The sequence below is a fragment of the Sceloporus occidentalis genome, unplaced genomic scaffold (genome assembly GCF_023333645.1).
Source record: "Sceloporus occidentalis isolate IW3139 unplaced genomic scaffold, rSceOcc1.0.p SCAF_16, whole genome shotgun sequence".
NCBI classification, from domain to species: Eukaryota; Metazoa; Chordata; class Lepidosauria; order Squamata; family Phrynosomatidae; genus Sceloporus; species Sceloporus occidentalis.
This window is the reverse complement of record NW_028316996.1, coordinates 10,821,935-10,840,664: the sequence shown is the minus strand read 5'-3', so window position 1 is coordinate 10,840,664 and position 18,730 is coordinate 10,821,935. Positions and strand designations below refer to the sequence as shown.

The 18,730-nt window shown below is 37.0% G+C and overlaps 1 protein-coding gene across 1 annotated transcript in view; it reads right to left on the bottom strand.

Annotated features, from left to right (window-relative positions):
- LOC149303024 (neuroendocrine convertase 1-like) overlaps window positions 1-18,730 on the bottom strand; it is a 44,996-nt gene that overhangs the window by 4,631 nt on the left and 21,635 nt on the right. Inside the window, exons 3-10 of the mRNA XM_089481747.1 lie at window positions 16,615-16,730; window positions 11,734-11,838; window positions 8,596-8,706; window positions 7,738-7,884; window positions 6,742-6,818; window positions 3,801-3,889; window positions 2,003-2,175; window positions 1,345-1,557 (exon numbers count right to left, since the gene is read on the bottom strand). Coding sequence (XP_089337873.1) covers window positions 1,345-1,557; window positions 2,003-2,175; window positions 3,801-3,889; window positions 6,742-6,818; window positions 7,738-7,884; window positions 8,596-8,706; window positions 11,734-11,838; window positions 16,615-16,730 — 1,031 coding nt within the window. The remainder of the gene's footprint in view (window positions 1-1,344; window positions 1,558-2,002; window positions 2,176-3,800; window positions 3,890-6,741; window positions 6,819-7,737; window positions 7,885-8,595; window positions 8,707-11,733; window positions 11,839-16,614; window positions 16,731-18,730) is intronic.

Genomic DNA, 18,730 nt, shown 5'->3' with positions numbered 1-18,730 from the left:
TAGAAAAAAAGTATTTCAGGCAGATTTGGGTAAAAAGCAAAAGTGGATATAGCCAAAATAATGTGTGGATATGTGTAACTGATAATAAACACACAACGTTGTAGAAAGCAAACAGATACTAAACACAGTACAATACCTAGTGCTATGGGAGAGAAGCTATAAAGACAGTGCCGCTGTCTCTTCTTCATGTTTGATGACTCAATGAGACATTTCCTTGCTTCACAGGACATTTGTGATATGAAGGTTAGACAAATTCTAACTAAATTCTATGCTAAACTACATACTTCTTGTGGGTAGCAGTTCCTTGGCAGTTGAAGTTAAACGATTCACGAAACATACATCCGATTTATGACTATTTATTTTAAAGCATCAAACAGCAATGAAAAATTGTGCAGGCACTACATCGGTCGAACATCAATACAGATAACAGTTTATTGATTGCGGTGTATGCTTATGCTGTGCTGCTTGACTCATCTCTGCTTGCAAGGCTGGTCATAGCATTAGGCATCCCAGACAGCTGCTGGAGGCAACTGAATCAAGGGGTAAGCGTGCAGTGGTGTATTTAGTGATTTACTAGGGGCAGAGCAGCCTATTGGGGCCTATTATTCCTCCATCCTCCCCTGATTTCCTTTCTTTCTATGAGCTTTGGTGTGTATGACAGTGTTCTACAACTCTAAAAGTCACAATCATGTTTAGAGAAAACAGACAAGCAGACAATGTATTTATGAATTTCATCGAGTAAAATATAATTCTGTCTCAAATTTACAAAAATTGGGACTAGCAAAGAGTATTCTTGCCCAGGGTGCCATTGAGGGTAAGATTGGCAGTAATCAGGGGAAAGAGTGAGGTGGAGCTGATCTAGATCTAACTATAAGTACAAACCTTCCCTCAAACAGCCGGTTTCTCTGTAAGTTTCTGTGCGGTTCATTAAGTCAAGAAGGAATTTTGCTCTCAGCAAGTTAAACACAGGAACATCGGGGAGCTCATCAGAGGTTTCAGGAGGTTCTGGATAGACCATCTGGGAACCTTCTTACATTATTTTGGGTGGTGTCAGGACTGACACAGCAAGCAGAGAATGGCCGAACTTCTGTTTGGGCATTCTCCATTATTCCGGTGCTGGCTCCTGCTGCCAGGGAAGACCCTATCTACCTGATCTACCCTGTGCCGGCAGGGAAAAATCCCGCCAGTGCAAGAACCTTAAGATGGGTTTTAAAATATCTTTATTTTGATTTAACTCCAAAAACATTGTTTTATTTTATTTTTAATATATTTGGTCTAGCATTGTCACTTTTCTCAAGTTTTCAATCTCATTACAATGTTTCAATGTATTTCTCAATAACTTACAATTCTCTGATCCGTGTAATCTCCACTACTATATGCCGTAGCCAGGGTGGAAGAACATTTCTCAGCGTACCAGGGAGACAGTCCTTGCTGAGAGGCGCTGCTTATAGAAATGGTATAAATGCTGTCTGTATACCCATCACAATCACAATTATCTCCTTGACGACCACCATTTCCAGAAGCCCATACGTAGATGGAGCCTTTTCCATTTCGGCCCTATAAATACAATTGTTACATAGTTAAGTATCTGTTCCCCACAAAAATTTATTTCAGAACGCGTTGTAAAGATTATTGCATATTACATTGAATATTTTTTTTGAAAACCGTATACGCTTTAAAGAAACTACCATGTGCCTCTGAAGCAGTCAGTCAACGGCATGAAGCACACCCGTTGTGCTCAATGGGAGCATTAGACATCCCCAAAATGAGTGGCCGACATATCAGATGTGTTTGGCAGCCAAATCATTTGGTACCATGATCATTTAAAGGAATGACTCAGCTATCATCTAAATGAAAGTGCATATGATGGATGACGTCCTGTTAAGGTTTTAGGCATATCATTCATCATTCATCATTCATTCTAGTGTTTCTCTATTGATCCACTATGTCCGCTTATGCATTCCCTGTTACCATCGTGGCAATTTTTGGCTAAAAGGCTTACCTGTTTAATACCATATTCAAAAGCCTTTTGTGCTAACCGTCCAGGTCCTTCCACTGTTTTCCCATCATCATTGGGTCCCCAGCTTGCACTGTAAATATCCACATGTTGTGGATTAAATCCAATTGAACTTGCTTCAATTGCATCTGTCACAACACCATCTAGCATACGAATTCCTTAATTAAAAGAAGAATTAATGAATTAAATAATTAGGATACCCAGTGTTCGTGTATGTAATTCTGGAATTTCACAGCAATATTAACTAATTATACGTGGGACTTTATGACATATATGGAAATCACTCATGGTTTTCTCCTAAAAAATATACTAGTTTTTTCTTCTAAGTGCTGATCTGCATAAGAGTTTACATTACACAGATAATTTTTGTTGTACAGTCACCTCCTTCAGAATACTCCCAAATAATAGAATTACTATAGGTCTTGATAGTACTTTGCACTTCTGCATGAGACTTTGCTACAATAAAATAGTGGTTTCCCTTAGAGGAAAAAAGGGCATATTGTAAAAAAAAAAAAAAAAAAAAAATACATTTTGTTTCCCTTGATCAACGTTTGGCGCTTGAGAATTATGCAAATGTCATTCTTATTCTGTATAAAATTGTATTCTTTATGAAAGTAATTCCAGCACAATAATGTATGCCATCTGCATTTTACTTGTTACCAGTCTAATGGGATATTCACATGAAGCCACCGCTTACTGGGAGTGCACTTAAGTGAATTATTTATTAGCGGTGGCACAAAAACCAAACCAGCATTTTAAATGAGGAAAGTTACAAGAGCAAAATGACAGTAAATAAAGTAAGATACAGTATATTATAGTTATCTCACAAACATATTTTTTCTTCTATGCATTGTAAGTTCCATTCAAGTTCTTACAACAAGGCTTCCAGATGTATTTGTCAGAATTATCAGTCCCCGATATATTGGTGTAATGTTGAAAATGGACATAAGCTATACAAGTATGGCTTCTTTTCTGCTATTAATGCATACTGAAATAATGATATTCATCACCTTAAGTAAAATCCAAAGGTATAACTGCAAATATTAAATGTAAAGAAAGATTCTGCAGATGTATAGAGTACATTTCATTGTCACTGGGCGCGCAAACTGTTTTCCAGAACACGACTGATGAGAAAAGAAATTGGCTCGTTACTCTGCATGTCAGTAAAACTGAAGTGACTGTTGCTGTCTGCCTTTCATTAACCAGGCGCTTCCATGTTGACGTAGGCACCATGAAGCTATTTGGGCCGCTAATAACAATGTGTGTCTGTCTGAAACAAGTGAGGATTGTCATTGTTCTGCAAAATGTTCAACGTTCTAGATAGCACCAAACCTTGTGACCAGTAGTTATTGGCAGCGGGGCTAATAACTTACAAGGTAAATCATAAAGCAAGAAAAAAATATTTCTTATCATATCTGTAAAGGACATTATTATTTTTTGTAAAAAAAAATATATGCAAAAAATGTATTATTGCCTATAAAAATCAGGGAATCTGTTCAGTGAATTTCCCTGCTAATAGCATGTATTTTACTTTTCGATCATCTACACAACAAGGTTCCTTCTTGGTGTGCGTCTGCTGTCTTATGTATACTACAAACCAAGCTAGTGATGATCTGTGTAATATACATTATTTAGAAAAGGATAACATGAATCATGGAATGGAGTAATAACTAAACTGTGGTTTGAAGGAAAGTTGAATACAGGTGTCTCTACCTTTGGCAAGTAAAATAAAATATTTGCATAAAAGTTTAATATGTAAATGATCATTTGTTACTTGAATTACCTCCAACTTTAGCATTGTATGCAACTCCAACACCACATTTCTTGTTGTTTGCAATCATTGCAACCTCACCTGCACATCTGGTGCCATGTCTGCAAAATATACAAAAACAAGATTTTTTCTTAAAAAACATATATATATATATATATATATATATATATATAGTGGTAGCTGGAATTGTATCATCAAATAATATCACTGCAATTAGGGACAGCAATCCAACAATGAAGATCTTTCCATAGAAAATATTTTGGGACCTATTCATTAGTTCTATGAAACAAAACCTCAGTACAGTTCATCTGTACTTAGAATGATGAAAGTACAGGTTAACCCGTGACAAATATTTTCTAGAATTGGGATACAGTGGATGTGGAGGAAGCGGATGTTAAGCATGTGGTCTAGACAGTGGCGTCGCTACAGGGGGGCAAGGGGGGGCAATTGCCCCCCCTAGGTTAGTCCTTGCCCCCCCTGTTGCCCCCCCACCGAATTTGAAAGCAAAGCATGGTGCCGTCGCTAGCAGTCCCAGTCAGGTGCTAACGACGGCACCATGCCGTCACTAGCACTATCTTACCTTGATGGAGGTCTGTGGACCTCCATCACCACCTACCCCGGCGATCTGCCCCTCACACTGAAGGGCATCACCGGGGCCACCCGATCTGCCCGGTGACGTCTCGCGCAATGACGCGATGACGTCACCGCGCAACTTTATTAACAACTGACAATTGTCAGTTAAAGAGGTGTGGGGGCATAAGCAGCTACATACCCCCAACATATACCATTGGAAAGGTAATCGCCTTTTGTAAAAAAAGAATAAAAAATATTAAGTTAAAAAAAATAAAAATGTAAAAAAAATGATTTGGGGGTCTCTTAAGGCAGATAAAAAAAAGATCAAAATTGCCTAGAGACCCCCAAATTAAATTATTTAAACATAAAGTAGTTTAACTTTAAAAAAAAAAAAAAGTTTAAGTATTCTAGCTAAATGATCACTGTGGTAGCCAATGTTACCACAGCGATCATATAGCTATAAAAAGTCACATTCCCTTTTTAAAAATGGCCGATACTAATTTTTAATCCTATGATCCCTTTGATCATGGGGTTAAATTTAGCCAACGGTAGAGGGAGGCAATTTTTGAAATCCTGATGAACTGCAAATATTATTAAAATCAGCCATTTAGCCTGTGCGGTACGTGAGTAACCATCTCATCCCTGGAGCGCCTTGCATTTTTACGGCAAAACTTATTTTTGCTGTAAAAGTGATTTTTTTTCTCCCTTTACCATCATTTCTTTGGGATTGTAAGGGGAAAGAATGGTGTGTGTGCTTCTGTGAGTAAATGTATGGAAAGAATGGCGTGTGCTTCTGTGAGTGAATGGAGATATGAAAGGCGTGTGAATGATCAGTAATTAGGGTTGAAGCCTTGACGTGGCATTACTGCTCACGTAGGAAGTTAAATTATGGCACAAAAAGTACACATTTGCAAAAACGACATCCCTTGGCGCATCAAATGAGGGGCTGCATGTGTTTCTAGTACAAACCTGGAGTGCGTAAGACACAAATGAACATGTCGCTATGGATAGAAAAAACATATTTTCAAGCCAAAGCGACATATTCCATCATTATTTGTGCACTCAACTTTTGTCCTAGAAATACATGTAGCCCCTCATTTGAAGCTCCAAGGGGTGTAGTTTCTTAAAATGGATGAATTGTCTGAATGAGGGAGAGCATGAGTTAATATGTGGATGATTTGTCTGAATGAGGGAGAGCATGAGTTAATATGTGGATGAACTGTCTGAATGAGGGAGAGCATGAGTTAATATGTGGATGATTTGTCTGAATGAGGGAGAGCATGAGTTAATGTGTTTGTGTGTATCATAGATGTATAATTGTGGAAGGGCAAAGATGGCACTAGCAGGATGTTTGAGCCTTGGGGAACAGGATGGCACAGGCAGGGTGTATATGGGACAAAGATGGCAAATCTTATGTGTGTTATCTGGGTGCTGGCCAGGTTCTATGTGGGCAGCGTGGTTGGGGTGTGCAACCTGTGATCTATCCCTGTAATTTAGGGGTTTTAAATATACCTTTAATGCCGTTTTTTATGTGAATTCCAATTGATCTGTACCTGCAAAGCTGGGTTTTTGTGTTATTTTGTAGATCCATATATGCTATGCTATGTTTCCATACATTATTTATGTATACCTTAAAATACAGGGTTTGTATGTCTTGTTCAGTTGATTAATACTTGCAATGCTGTTTCCATGTATTGATTTGATCTATACCTGCAATGCTACATTTAATATATTATTATTGTATACCTGCAAATACAGGATTTGTATGTCTGATTCTGTTTATTTGATCACAAGTGAATTTCAATTGATCTATACATGCAAAGCTGCGTTTGTGTGTTAATGTGTTGATCTATACCTGCTATCGGCAGCAGGGTCTAATATTTATATATATATTTATATATATATATATATATCGGCAGCAGGGACTAATATTAGGCCCTGAAATCATTTAGTGCAGAAGTTAAGGTATTGTGTTGTTTAAAGGATTTCAAGGATTAGTCGTACTAAATTGTGGCTTCAGGCTTCCCATGTTGAATGATCAAGTATTGTATTGTCCAATAACAAAAGTATCATTCCAAAGCACATTACTTTTGGCAATATATATATATATATATATATATATATATATATATATATATATATATATGTGTGTGTGTGTTTTTTCAGTGGTATGATTTAATGGTGGAAATTATTAATGCCCCCCCCAGTTTGACTGTGGTATCTTGTGTGCCCCCCCTATATATTGTTTCTAGAGTCGCCACTGGGTCTAGACATCAATGAATAAAAATATTCCTGTTATTTAAGCTGTCTCAGCTCTGGCTGTAAATACAATGAGTTCTATCACAATTCTAGAACAGCTATGAATCAAAAGCATACTCACTTGTTCTCATTTGTAATATCATATCTAGGGAAAGGATCGTTGTCATTATCATTAAAATCATAACTTGCATCTGGGTCCTGAAAAACATTACACAAATATTGTATCAATGACTACATATTATACTGATAAATAAAATTAATTGTGATGCTTGGTTTGTGAGGTGTTCTTACCATTCCTAATATGTATACAAGATAGTTCCATATTGTGTGACCCTCAACAGGATTAGTTATTTAATTAGTTTGATTAATTGTGCACCGTATCACCTGCCTCTGACTCTGAAGCTTGGGTCACAACAGTCATATTCATAGCTGGACTTCCATCCTATATGTCCAAAAATGAATATGGAACTGTAAGCTGATCTAGCCTGCTAAACTGCTAGGATCTGTGTTTTGCTTGTAAAGAAAGGACACAATTTGTGCAAACGTCAAAAAAATACTAATACTAGTACAAGAGTGATTTTCAATATATATATATATATATCATTTAAAAAGAATTTATGCACTGCATTCTTGAATATGCATTTCTTTCGTGAATATATACATTTTTAAGGGACGACTTATTTACATATTTGGCGGGAATCTTTGTCAGAAATGAATACTGAAACAGATGCTTGTAAAACATATGATTGCTCAAGGCTATATACAGTTGTGTAAAGCGGTTCCATATGTTTTTCAATATATTTGTCCTTCAGCGCATTAAAAAAACATCTGTAATGATTGTTCAGTAACTTTGTTTTTATCCTTATTCCTTCCCATTAAGTTGTTTTTTCCATTATGTTGCTGCCACTCTGTGAGGATAGTTGACTTGTTTAGAAAACCTTTGTAACATTTTGAAGAAAAGCAGTCATATGTTCGCTAGCACAGGCTATAGATTTGAATTAGTTCGTTTGCACACTATGGTAATGACATTTCACAGTTGATGTAATGCCTCCCTCCAATGTACTGTATCAGAAATGATGCCAATATAGTTTAACCTCGTCATCGTATCTGTACTTACATAATTAGCATATATATCTGTGTGATTCCATTCAAGACCATCATCCAGCACGGTTACGACGACTCCTTTCCCTGTAATTCCTTTTCTCCACACTGGAATGACGTGCAGATCCAGCTTTGGTAAAGAGGGGTTCACTCTTGTGTCTTGCTAGAAACAGAAAACAATTTATGGTGCATTGAGAAGGGTATTTCTCACACCTTGTAGACTCTATTGGCTTGTATACGGCGAGACAATGCTAAGTCTACGGAGAAATGTTAGAACAAGAGGTCATAATCTAAAACTAGAGGGTCAGGGGCTTTGAAGTAACGTAAGGGAGTCTTACTTTACTGAGAAGGTGGTAGAAAAGTGGAACAGCTTTCCTGCAGAAGTGGTAGAGGCAAAAACAGTGAGGGAATTTAATCAAGGATGGCATTGGTATAAAGCTTTCCTGAATCTAAGACAAGACCGAGGACTTTACATCACTGCTTCCAAACCCTCTCCTCAAGGCACACCTAACAGTCCAGGACTTACAGAGCTATTACTCTGGTGTATCTAAGCTGTTGCAAAATTAGAAAACAAAACCACCTTAGACACACCTGAGTAATACCTAAATCCTGGACTGGAGGAGAGGGTTGAGGAGCACTGATTTACATCATGAAAATGGGCAGACTAGATGGGAAGAATGATTCTTATCTGCCATCAAATTCTGACAATTATTTTCAACAAACGTGTTTTTTAAATTTATTAGTAATTATAAAAAATCAATAATGTAGCAGTTTTATAACTGCATTATTCACGTGTGAGCTGTACCATTATCTATAGAAACGATATCGAGTATCACTATGATTTTTTGAAAGCAGATAAGCTGGAAACACTCACCAAATACCACTGGTGACTCCACATGGGATCATTAAAAAGCTTTTCTGTGTCTTCCCTGAAGGCAGAACGTTTACTTCTCTGTTTAATATACTGCTGTTCAGCCCAGGAAACCTGCAATTACATCAGTTAAATGGTGTTAATGGTGAAATAAAATGTTTTCAGCATGAACAACTATGAAATAACAATTTACGTTGCTTTACATCACAGTTCACGCAATGTCCGAGAAGTCTATTTCTAGAGACATCTTGCGAAGCTTAAATTAGTGTTTGGGATCTTTTAAACACTGAGAACTACTTAATGTATTCTTTACAACCTAAGATGTCCCACATTCATACCTGGTGTTGATAATGATTGTTGGAAACAAATTCACCACTTATCGTCTCAAATAAAATAAAGTCTACTTCAGCTCCTCGGAAATCGAAGACATTTAGATACTTCGGCTGTTTATATTCTGCTTTAATAAACTGTAAGCCAAAAGAGTGATGATCTCTTTTTTTCTCGGTACGAGGTTAGCAATCTGCAGCATTTTGTACTGAAGCCACCAGGGATTCATGTTGGGTGAAAGGGAATTCAGTCTTATCTGCTGAGTTCTGCAAGAGTTGGGGCCACTTTTCTTAAGCTGTATCTACCTAGATCCTAAGTTACAACAACCCATAGAGGATATGTCTCATTAAAGGTAAAGATATGCCCTGCACCTGTTTGTGAGGTCAAACCTACATTTGTAGTGAAAACATAAGAGGTCATTTGAATGAGGTGACACCAATGTTTTCAAACTGGTGATGTCCACATATTAACATGTAACCTTATCTACTTTGCCACACAATCTAAGCCTCACACCACACACCATTCATTTGTGTCATGAAGGCTAGTTTAAACTTGTTTTATGCTATCAAATCAGTTCCTGTCATTTCAGGCAAAGATAGAGCTAAAACCAAAGTTGGATGGTTTCCACCAGCCATTTTACTCAGCATTAAAACCACAAGCATGCAGATTTCCACCAAGGTTAATGATTTGTGTGTATAGAGAAAAATATACTCATCAGAACAAGCTCAATGCTACCAATATTATGCTGTTTGTTAATCTGTAGTACAATGAAACACATGTTGGGTTACAATGGGGTGGGACTGGAGTAGACCGACATAGACAGACGCAAGTCAAACATGGCTGTGGATGAACATTGCTGATGTACATATCCTAGAAGGTAGTCCATGCGATCTTGTGACTGTTTATTTTATTATATCTATTTATTTGACTATGTATTCTTGAACTGAATAGGACCTGACATGCAAATTACAGGCATGTTTGAAAACAGCTCTAAAACTATTGTCTGTCGAGCGTTAACACGAAACACACGTTTATATTTTCAGACATAAGCGTGTCAGTGATTCCTTAATTAAAAGGGCTCTTGGGGATAAATGTTGCCTCAGCCACACAGAGAATGACAGGAAAAGCAGAATGAGTGATTTAGGTGGAATGAAGCAGAAATATCTGCTAATACATTTTTTTTTATTTCCAGGCCCAGAACAGCAAGAACAGAATATTAATGGATTCTCATTAAATAACGTAGTATAATTGTTTGTTTTTGCATTAATGAATATAAATATAAATTCGCATTGCAGTAGCATACTGGCCAACATTTCCTTCTTGGATCTCTGGACAAAGGGGTGGCGCCTAAAGGGACGAGAACAAAGGGGCAGGGGCTGAAGGGTGGTACATGGGCGGGGCCACACACTCTGCAGCATTGAGCTCCAGGCTACTCGGTACAGATACTGGGTAGCTTGGAGCTCATATACAAGTGTTTAGGCTGTGTGTATCTTAGACATACACAGTTAAACCACAATGCGAGGCAGATCAGAATTTGATTAGAGAGGAAGCAAAAAAGGGACTGTCCCTGTAAATTCAGAAACACTGCCTATAATTTAGCTTTTTTTGTTTTTAGCCAGTGTTCTTGCTCTGGAGATATTTTGTGCTGGAATCAGCGGGAGTAGTTAGCAAAATTTGTTTGGCAAGAAATTTCTGCTCTGTGTCCTGGACTCACCCTCTTCTACTCATTGTTTCGAAGGCCAAGAGTAGTATTATTATTATCATCTTTTATTTATATAGCACAAACAAGTGGGAGTAGGAGGCGAACTCTCTAACATTCTATGCTCTAAACTCATCTTCCTTCTCCACAATTTCATTTGTAAGGCTTAAAAAGCCAGATGCCCTCTTGTGAAAGGAATGACTTAATGGGAAGGAATCATTAGGAATCTTCTTAACTTCCTGTTTTCTGAATTTGCCTCTCACTGCTAAATATATCTGGAGAGTTCTTAAAAGTACATACATTTTGGGCATACTTGGGGATTTTCAGGGTTTATATATAGATTATAAACTGAAACTCAGAGAGTGGCCTTGGTTGAAAGGCAAATTCTCAGGGTCACGTTCTAGAGCGAACGTCATTATACCTGAACGTTCCAATTGGAACTTTTCTCACTCGTTCATCACAGTTGACATTTTTGTTTCGAATATCGATGACGTAAATTTAGTATAGGTATACTTTCTGACAAATTATGGTTCTCGAAGACCATCATTGAAAGCAATTGCTTGCCCTATTAGAAAGTCACTACTAGAAACTTTGTAATTATTTTACATAGAATATTTAGTACACACAACTTTATGGGTTTATTTTGTATACTTTGGTGTAAGATTAGGAAAAGTTGCAGAAATGCATTCCTCTGTAAAGTTATCTTGGCTATAATGTAATCTGTGACAACCTTTTTTCTTTTGAAGGATGTTAAATAAACGAATACATGGGGATTCTCATAATTGACTAGGACAAGGCTTAATTTTTATTGGTGGAAGTGGCATTTGCCTCTGCCCACTACTCACATAGTTCCATCCACTCTCTGCCACATTTTGCCACCAGGTCTACCTTTGTCAAGCAACACCCACGTATGAATACCATGCAACCTTTGTATCTGAATATGCTTTTCCATTACTGAATATTTTTAAGCCTGTTTCATAATTTGGGTACAAGGCCATTGTCTTTGTTCATTTTGACAGACCATGAAAAGTTACATATACATCCCAACACATCATCTTCTCCAACATATACAATTAGTGATGACCAAGTTTGTGCAATGTTAGAAACACACTTACTCGTTCATCATCTGCAAGCCTTTTTGTAATCCGAGGGGCACTTCTTCGATGTCTTCTCGAATGAGCTCTGTGTCTAAATAGATAGTGGTTTTCAAGTGATCCGATCTACAAGACACAATGTTTAAACATAAATAAGCATGATTTAGCACATTCCATCATCTTATATATACAATTGTACTTTTTATACTTTACAATCATGATAGCGTAACCTGTATTCCTATATTTAAAAAGGGGTGAAACTGTGATGTTTAAAAAAATTTAATAAAAAGAAAGAACACTCTCATGAATGTGTTTTTGTTGCCATAGTTTAGCAGTTGTAAAACTTGACTTCATTATTTTGTCCATCATGTAAAATAATATAAACCAGGGATACGATAGACAGTCAGTAGGATCCTTCCGCGCCATTATTGACCAAAAAAGTGAATCATTTGCAGTGTCTTGGGAATATACATACATATAATACATGTATTATATGTACAACATTGCAACAATACAGTGTCTGGGATTTAATAAATGGACAAAAATATAACCCAAGTAATTGAATGGTAATACCCCCCCATGTATTGCAGAGGAAATAATTGAGATGTATTGGCTAAAAGTCATTAAAACCATTAAACTGCATTTATCTCTTTTTTCTTTTGGAGGCAGTTGAATGATTCTTTTTCAATTACTTGTTATAGATTAATGTCCAGCTATTGAATCCAGACAAACAAGCTACTGGAGAAACACTGCTAAATAACACTGGGATTCATAACCCCTAATGTTACCTGTAATTAACCAGATGTAAGTAATTCTGGTGTATAATACAGCATGCCATCTATGTACAAAGACGGGCGATATTGCTCTTGTATTTGCATAAAGGCAATTACTCATCCTTGGCTACTCTTACGTCATGATTTTATGAGAAGAGACATTTCACAGAAACGGCCAGGCTTTTCCACAATAAATGCATTACTCATGCTGGGGAAATGGCTTTCTTTTTGTGCAGTTTTTCTCCTCATTATATATAATCAGTATAAAGGTAAATGAGAATGAGTTTTACATGTAGGTATTTACTGTGCATCTCTCTCTACATATGTAAGCTATACGGCACAAATTCATTCACCGCATTTCATTCATTCTTGTTACATACAAGACATTGTTTTCCCGTTTTTAGTGAAACGTATTTTATCCGCAAAGCATGTATGGCGAAATTATTAAAAACAGAACTTCTTGGGGCTGAAGTCAATGCTTTAAGGCTGGACATTTCTTTTTTTATATTATAGATAATAATAATCCTGCCAGCAGTATCAATGGCCTTCTTTGCCAGGACAGACTTAAAAACAACAGAACAAATTGGAATTTAAAAAGCTTTTGTGCAAACGTCAGTCTTCCATCTTCATCCTCCAAAAGGTTTTACGATGTGATCATCGACAAATTGGCTGACCCGTTAACTACTCACCCTGTAAAGCCCTTAAGATATACTGCAGCTCCACGTGGAGGCAACATCCTCTCTGCACTTTCCCCTTACATTGACTTCATTTTGCCCAGTAATACCACAACTCCCTCAACAGAAATATTTTACTGCCCTCAATTAAAAGACTTTGTGCCAAAAACATCATCTTTCAAGGCAGAAAATCCCAATCAGCATGCTGAATTTTCTCTTTATACCTTATTAAGACAACTGAAGATTTGGGACACATGAAACCGCGTGGATTCCTATTACCCCATTGAAAATCAGAAACAGATAACAAGATCTATGTCAACACATTTTGGACCTATACTCAATATTTATAACTTATTTTTAAGTTTACAATCTCCCATATTTTTGCCATACTCATTCAGGCTCCTAGTTTGTCTCTTGTATTCTTCTCCCTCTGTATTGTATGCTTGCATAAGTCTGTCTGTACATTAATACATAGATTAATAATATGTGGAACATACCTTTGCTGACATCCCCACTCTAGCCTGTCTAATGATGTGCTGATGGTGTAGACAGGGTGCTGCTGGGCTTATAACTAAATCCACTTTTTTGGTTTACATTTGTCACAACACAGGGTAATGGTAATTATGTAAAAAATTACCAGAGTTTTTCAGAGTTATGTTTGCAGATTCAAAACATACGCTTCCCACTTACTAAAGCCTTCTTTGTTATAGTTATCTCAATGGCTATTAGTACTGAACAATTCTTTAGTCACGAGGCAAAGCTTTGAAACCATCGCCTTGTCTTTAAGTACTATAGTGTAGCACCATTTCTTTCATGATCACAAAAGAGTTGTGCAAAAAAAAAATGAAGGAAGGAAGGAAGAATGTGAAACTGAACATACAATCAACCAGCAAACAGGAAAAACAAAGATTGTTTTATTCCAGGAACCAGCATTTTCTCAAGAAATAAGAATTTCAGCTACTGAGTGTCAGAGCCAAATTAGGAAAATACCTGTCAGGGCATTCTGACCACCTGCCAATGCAGTTACAGTACATGCCCTCCTTACACACCTTCTGCTGCTATATCTTTTGACAGGTGATGTAGGTCTCCGGGGCTATAGTCAGGGGTATCTAGTGTACAGGGGCATCTTATTCAGATCACTTTTTCTTGAATGGCTTTGCTTCATGAACCGATGGAGCCAGGTGTTCCTTCACGAAAAACACTAATTTACAAGGGGACAGATCTGTGCCTATGGGAGGACAAATACTGGATCTGTCTGTACATATTAAGTATAAATACCGACTGTCTGTCCTGTGTTCAGGAGCACTGGCATAGTGTCACTATGATACTAAACCAAATAACCCGAACAGCCTACAGAGAAGAAAAGTTCCACATATAGTTCCATAGTTCCATATATGCCACATTTGTATAGGTCTCTCTCATATAGCCTCTTATGGGACCCGAATAAGAACTAGGCAGCTGCTAAATGCACTTTAACTGCTCTCCTCTTGTACTCCATTCCCAAGACAGTCTGACCCAATCAGCTTCCAACAAAGGGAATCATTAAAAAACAGGAAGGTAAAATGCTCCAATGGTATCCATATAATGTAGGTTATAATATACTATAAGGACAAAAGTATTGGGACATCTGACCATTACACTGACAGAGACTTTTATTACATTACATTCAAAATACATGGATATTAACATGTAGTTGGTCGCCCCTTTGCAGCTAAAACAGATTCCACTCTTCTGGGAAGACTTTCCACCAGATTTTGTAATGTTTCTGTGGAATGTTTTGCCCATTCATCCAGTAGAGCATCTGTGGGGTCAGGCATTGATGTTGGCTGAGAATGCCTGAGTCACAGTCTCTGTTCCAGTTCATCCCAAAGGTGTTCGATGGGGCTCAGGTCAGTATGTAGGCCAGTCAAGTTCTTCCGCACCAAACTCATCCAACCGTGTATTTATGGACCTCGCTGGGGCTTGAATAGAAAAGAGCCTTCCCCAAACTGGTCCCACAAAGTTGAAAGCATAAAAATGCCCAAAACATTTTGGACAATGCTATTGATGAATAGGGCATAAATTCACACAGAAACACTCCAATCTTCCCAGAAGAATGGAAGCTTTTATTGAATGGAAGCTTATACCTTTGTCCATATAGTATATATGTGTATATATATATATATATATATATATATGTGTGTGTGCGTTTGTGTGTGTTTTTTTTTTTATATACACTATTACATGCATTTTAGTCAATTTAACTATTAGATTTATATATTTATCAAAGTAGACAAAATTGCTTAATATTCTTTTGTTTGGCATCCCACCTGTTATGTTTTCATACAGAACCACATTGTTCTAGAACAGGGCTTTTAAGGGTACCATTCATACTTTTCCTAATACATTTGACCGAAAAAAAGAAAAATTAACTGCCAAAAAATAAGTGATCATTGTCAATTTATCATTTTACCATGTGTATAAATATCATGTATTTTAATAAAATATATATCCTAAAATACTATTTTGTGAGTAAGGGCTATAAATAACATATTTATATGTATAATACAGTAACAAAATAGCTACAATTTAAATGTCATACTATTGTTGATTTCTTACAATATAGCTCAGGTAATTACAATAAAGTAAACTATTTTTTCCCTTTCAGCCATATAAATATGCAAAATTGTACCATCACATGCAGGAGCACCTGTTTGAGCGGTAGCTCTGCAACTTTCTCTACAAACTCATTTTTCTAAATGACGTTTTATGGAAATTCAGGTTTCCTTATTATCAGTATATCACTGTGCTGATAGTGCTGTTTGAGCTGTCATAGATGTGAATTATTATATATATATATATATGTTTAGTAACAGTCCCTTGCTAAGGCCAGTTAGCTGCCACTGCCATTTGCAATGTACAAAAACACATTATATAGGGAGATTAGTGTTATAACCAACACATGTTTAGCTCCATGGAGGATCCAGGAACCATAGGATCATATACTGCATTTTTATTCATGAGAAGAAACCCAAACCATTCCTTTCTGGAGGTGTCACAGCACCTGTCTGATTTCATACATGTCATTAAAAGATTAAGATCCACCAGGCCTGCTGGTCCATGACTCACAACACCAACTAGGAATGTTTGTTGTTGTGCCTTGAATATTGGATTTTAATGATTGATGATCACATTAAGAGTGTGTCTGGTAGGGTTCTGTTAGGGGTGGGCAGAAGGGTTACTGTAATGGATTACATTTCATTATAATACAAATTCTAGAATTCCTTTCAATAATCAGGTTGCATGGCTTTCTGGATCACAAATACTGATATACTGATCTGCACATTAAGGGTAAAATATCACATTTTTATGGCAAAAAAGAATCACAGATTTACACATTTTCTACAGTCATTATTTCTAGTGCCACGATAATTATGTCTTATATGGAAAAGTTCCAGAATGAAGCTTAATCTTACCTGGCCAAGGAATTCATACCCCAGTTGTTCTGCAAGTAGTTGGGCTTCTTCTGGCCCCCCTGGGATCTCCGCAGCCCACTCATTCACATACTGTCTGTCTATCCCAGTCACACACACTAAACAGCACGAAGAAAAAATCGAAACTACAGCGATGTATTGGTACGACCAAAATCTTCCATCCATGCCTGTGTGTGGTATGTGCAAAATCTACAATATTTATATATATGCTAGAAAAATAAGTGCTGTATAAATATAAAGTCTTCTTCTTTTTCCCCTTGTTGCTATGTGAGCGGGTTTCTCTCGTGTGGTTTCTAAGCTGGAAGGCAGAGGAAAAAATGCACGATCCTTCCCCAGATTCAATGGAAATGAGTATTTAGTTACACGTCAAAACTACGTCAAAGCCACTTACAGCGCCTTAAATCTATACGGTTTTCCCGAGGGAGGTGAGATTCGAAAATAGAACGTCGGGATCCACGCAATTCTACAACCTCGGCGAGGGATCGGTCGGTGTCATTAGACAGGGAGACGCCCCCCAGTGACGGGGGGGAAAAGCGATATAATGATTAAAGAGCCTAATGGAGGTCAGCTGCTTCACTGCAACATAGAGACATCGCATATGGCAACAGATCTGCCAATTTCTCCAGCTTTAAAGACTCAAACCTTAAACAGCCCTTAGCCTCATCTTACATTCAGGATCGTTTTATGCCTATCCAATACATGTTTAAATACCCTCACTGTATTAACCTCTACCACTAATGCTGAGAGACTCTTCCACTCATCTACCACCCTCATAGCATAGTAAACCTTCCTTACATTGTATATCAGCCCCTGACCATTTCACCTATAAACACAGTAAATTAGGTGCATTTGCACACAACAGCTGAAAGCTGTACAGTCATAGTAAACAGAGTGTTCCTTTTTCCATAAATACACTCCCTGCTTTATATTCCGCTTCAAATCCTTCTTATTTGTTTAGTTTGTTTATTATAGTAGCAAAACACAGATAGTTACAATAATAGTGTTTTGTGTATTTTGATTCAGTGTTTGGTTCTGTTTCATTTCTAGAAATACGGCTTATATATTAAATAGATGTAAACATATAAATAATGTATTCTTGCTTACTGGTATATAATGGATCATGTAGTGCGCAATCAATCTGTATTCATATGTAAGGGTGAATCATTACATGCGTGTACCATTGTGTCGGGGGTGCATATGGTTCCCTGAGCAGCACTTGGCTTCACTATGGTAAAAAAAAGTGTTTTCATTTCAGCACCAGAACAGTGGACAGCAACGCAGATGAAGCCCGATTCTCTATACAATGTTTGCCATCACAGGAGAAGGGAGTGCTAATCATAAGGGATTGATTCAAATTAGTTTAAAAAGATGGTGGTTTCAGCTAAAACGGAGCAAAATCCAGCTAATGGATGACATGGAAGTAAACACCCAACCCATATAGCACGTAAAGTCATTATTTTACAAGCAAAGGGGACTGATTGAGATCACAGGAAGAAAGAGGCGAGGGAGTAACAAACACCCAGCGCTAGATTATATGCTAAATTTCATTCCGGTTCCATATGTACCTAAATTATGTCACGCACTGTGGAAAAAGTGAGTTTTAGAGAAAATATATATTTTTTTTTTTTACATGTACTCTGACATAATCGATATGTTTACAATAACTCAGGTGGGAAATAAAATATACCCATACAATTTATTTTATAAAAACACTATTAATGTATTATTTTTATTTTAAGGATTATTAGGTAAAGAAGTGGTAATTACACACTGAGTAATATTAGGCATACAAATGACATCATAACATTTTTGTTAATCCCACCACACTGTCACATGTGCATGCTGTAAATTTGCAATATTTATTTTAGTCTGGGATAAAAAAACATAGATTTTTAGGTAAATGCTATTTGTACCATGAAGTTTGATAGGATTTTTTTCCTTACGCCTTATGAAGTGGGAAAAATTGTCCGGTATGAACAGAACACGGAAACAACCGATTTTGACCGAAACCTGTTAAATATCCCCTTTGGATTTAGAGACGCTCTGTCTCAAACAACGGAAATCTAGATAAAGGGTCAAAACATCATTATACTAAATT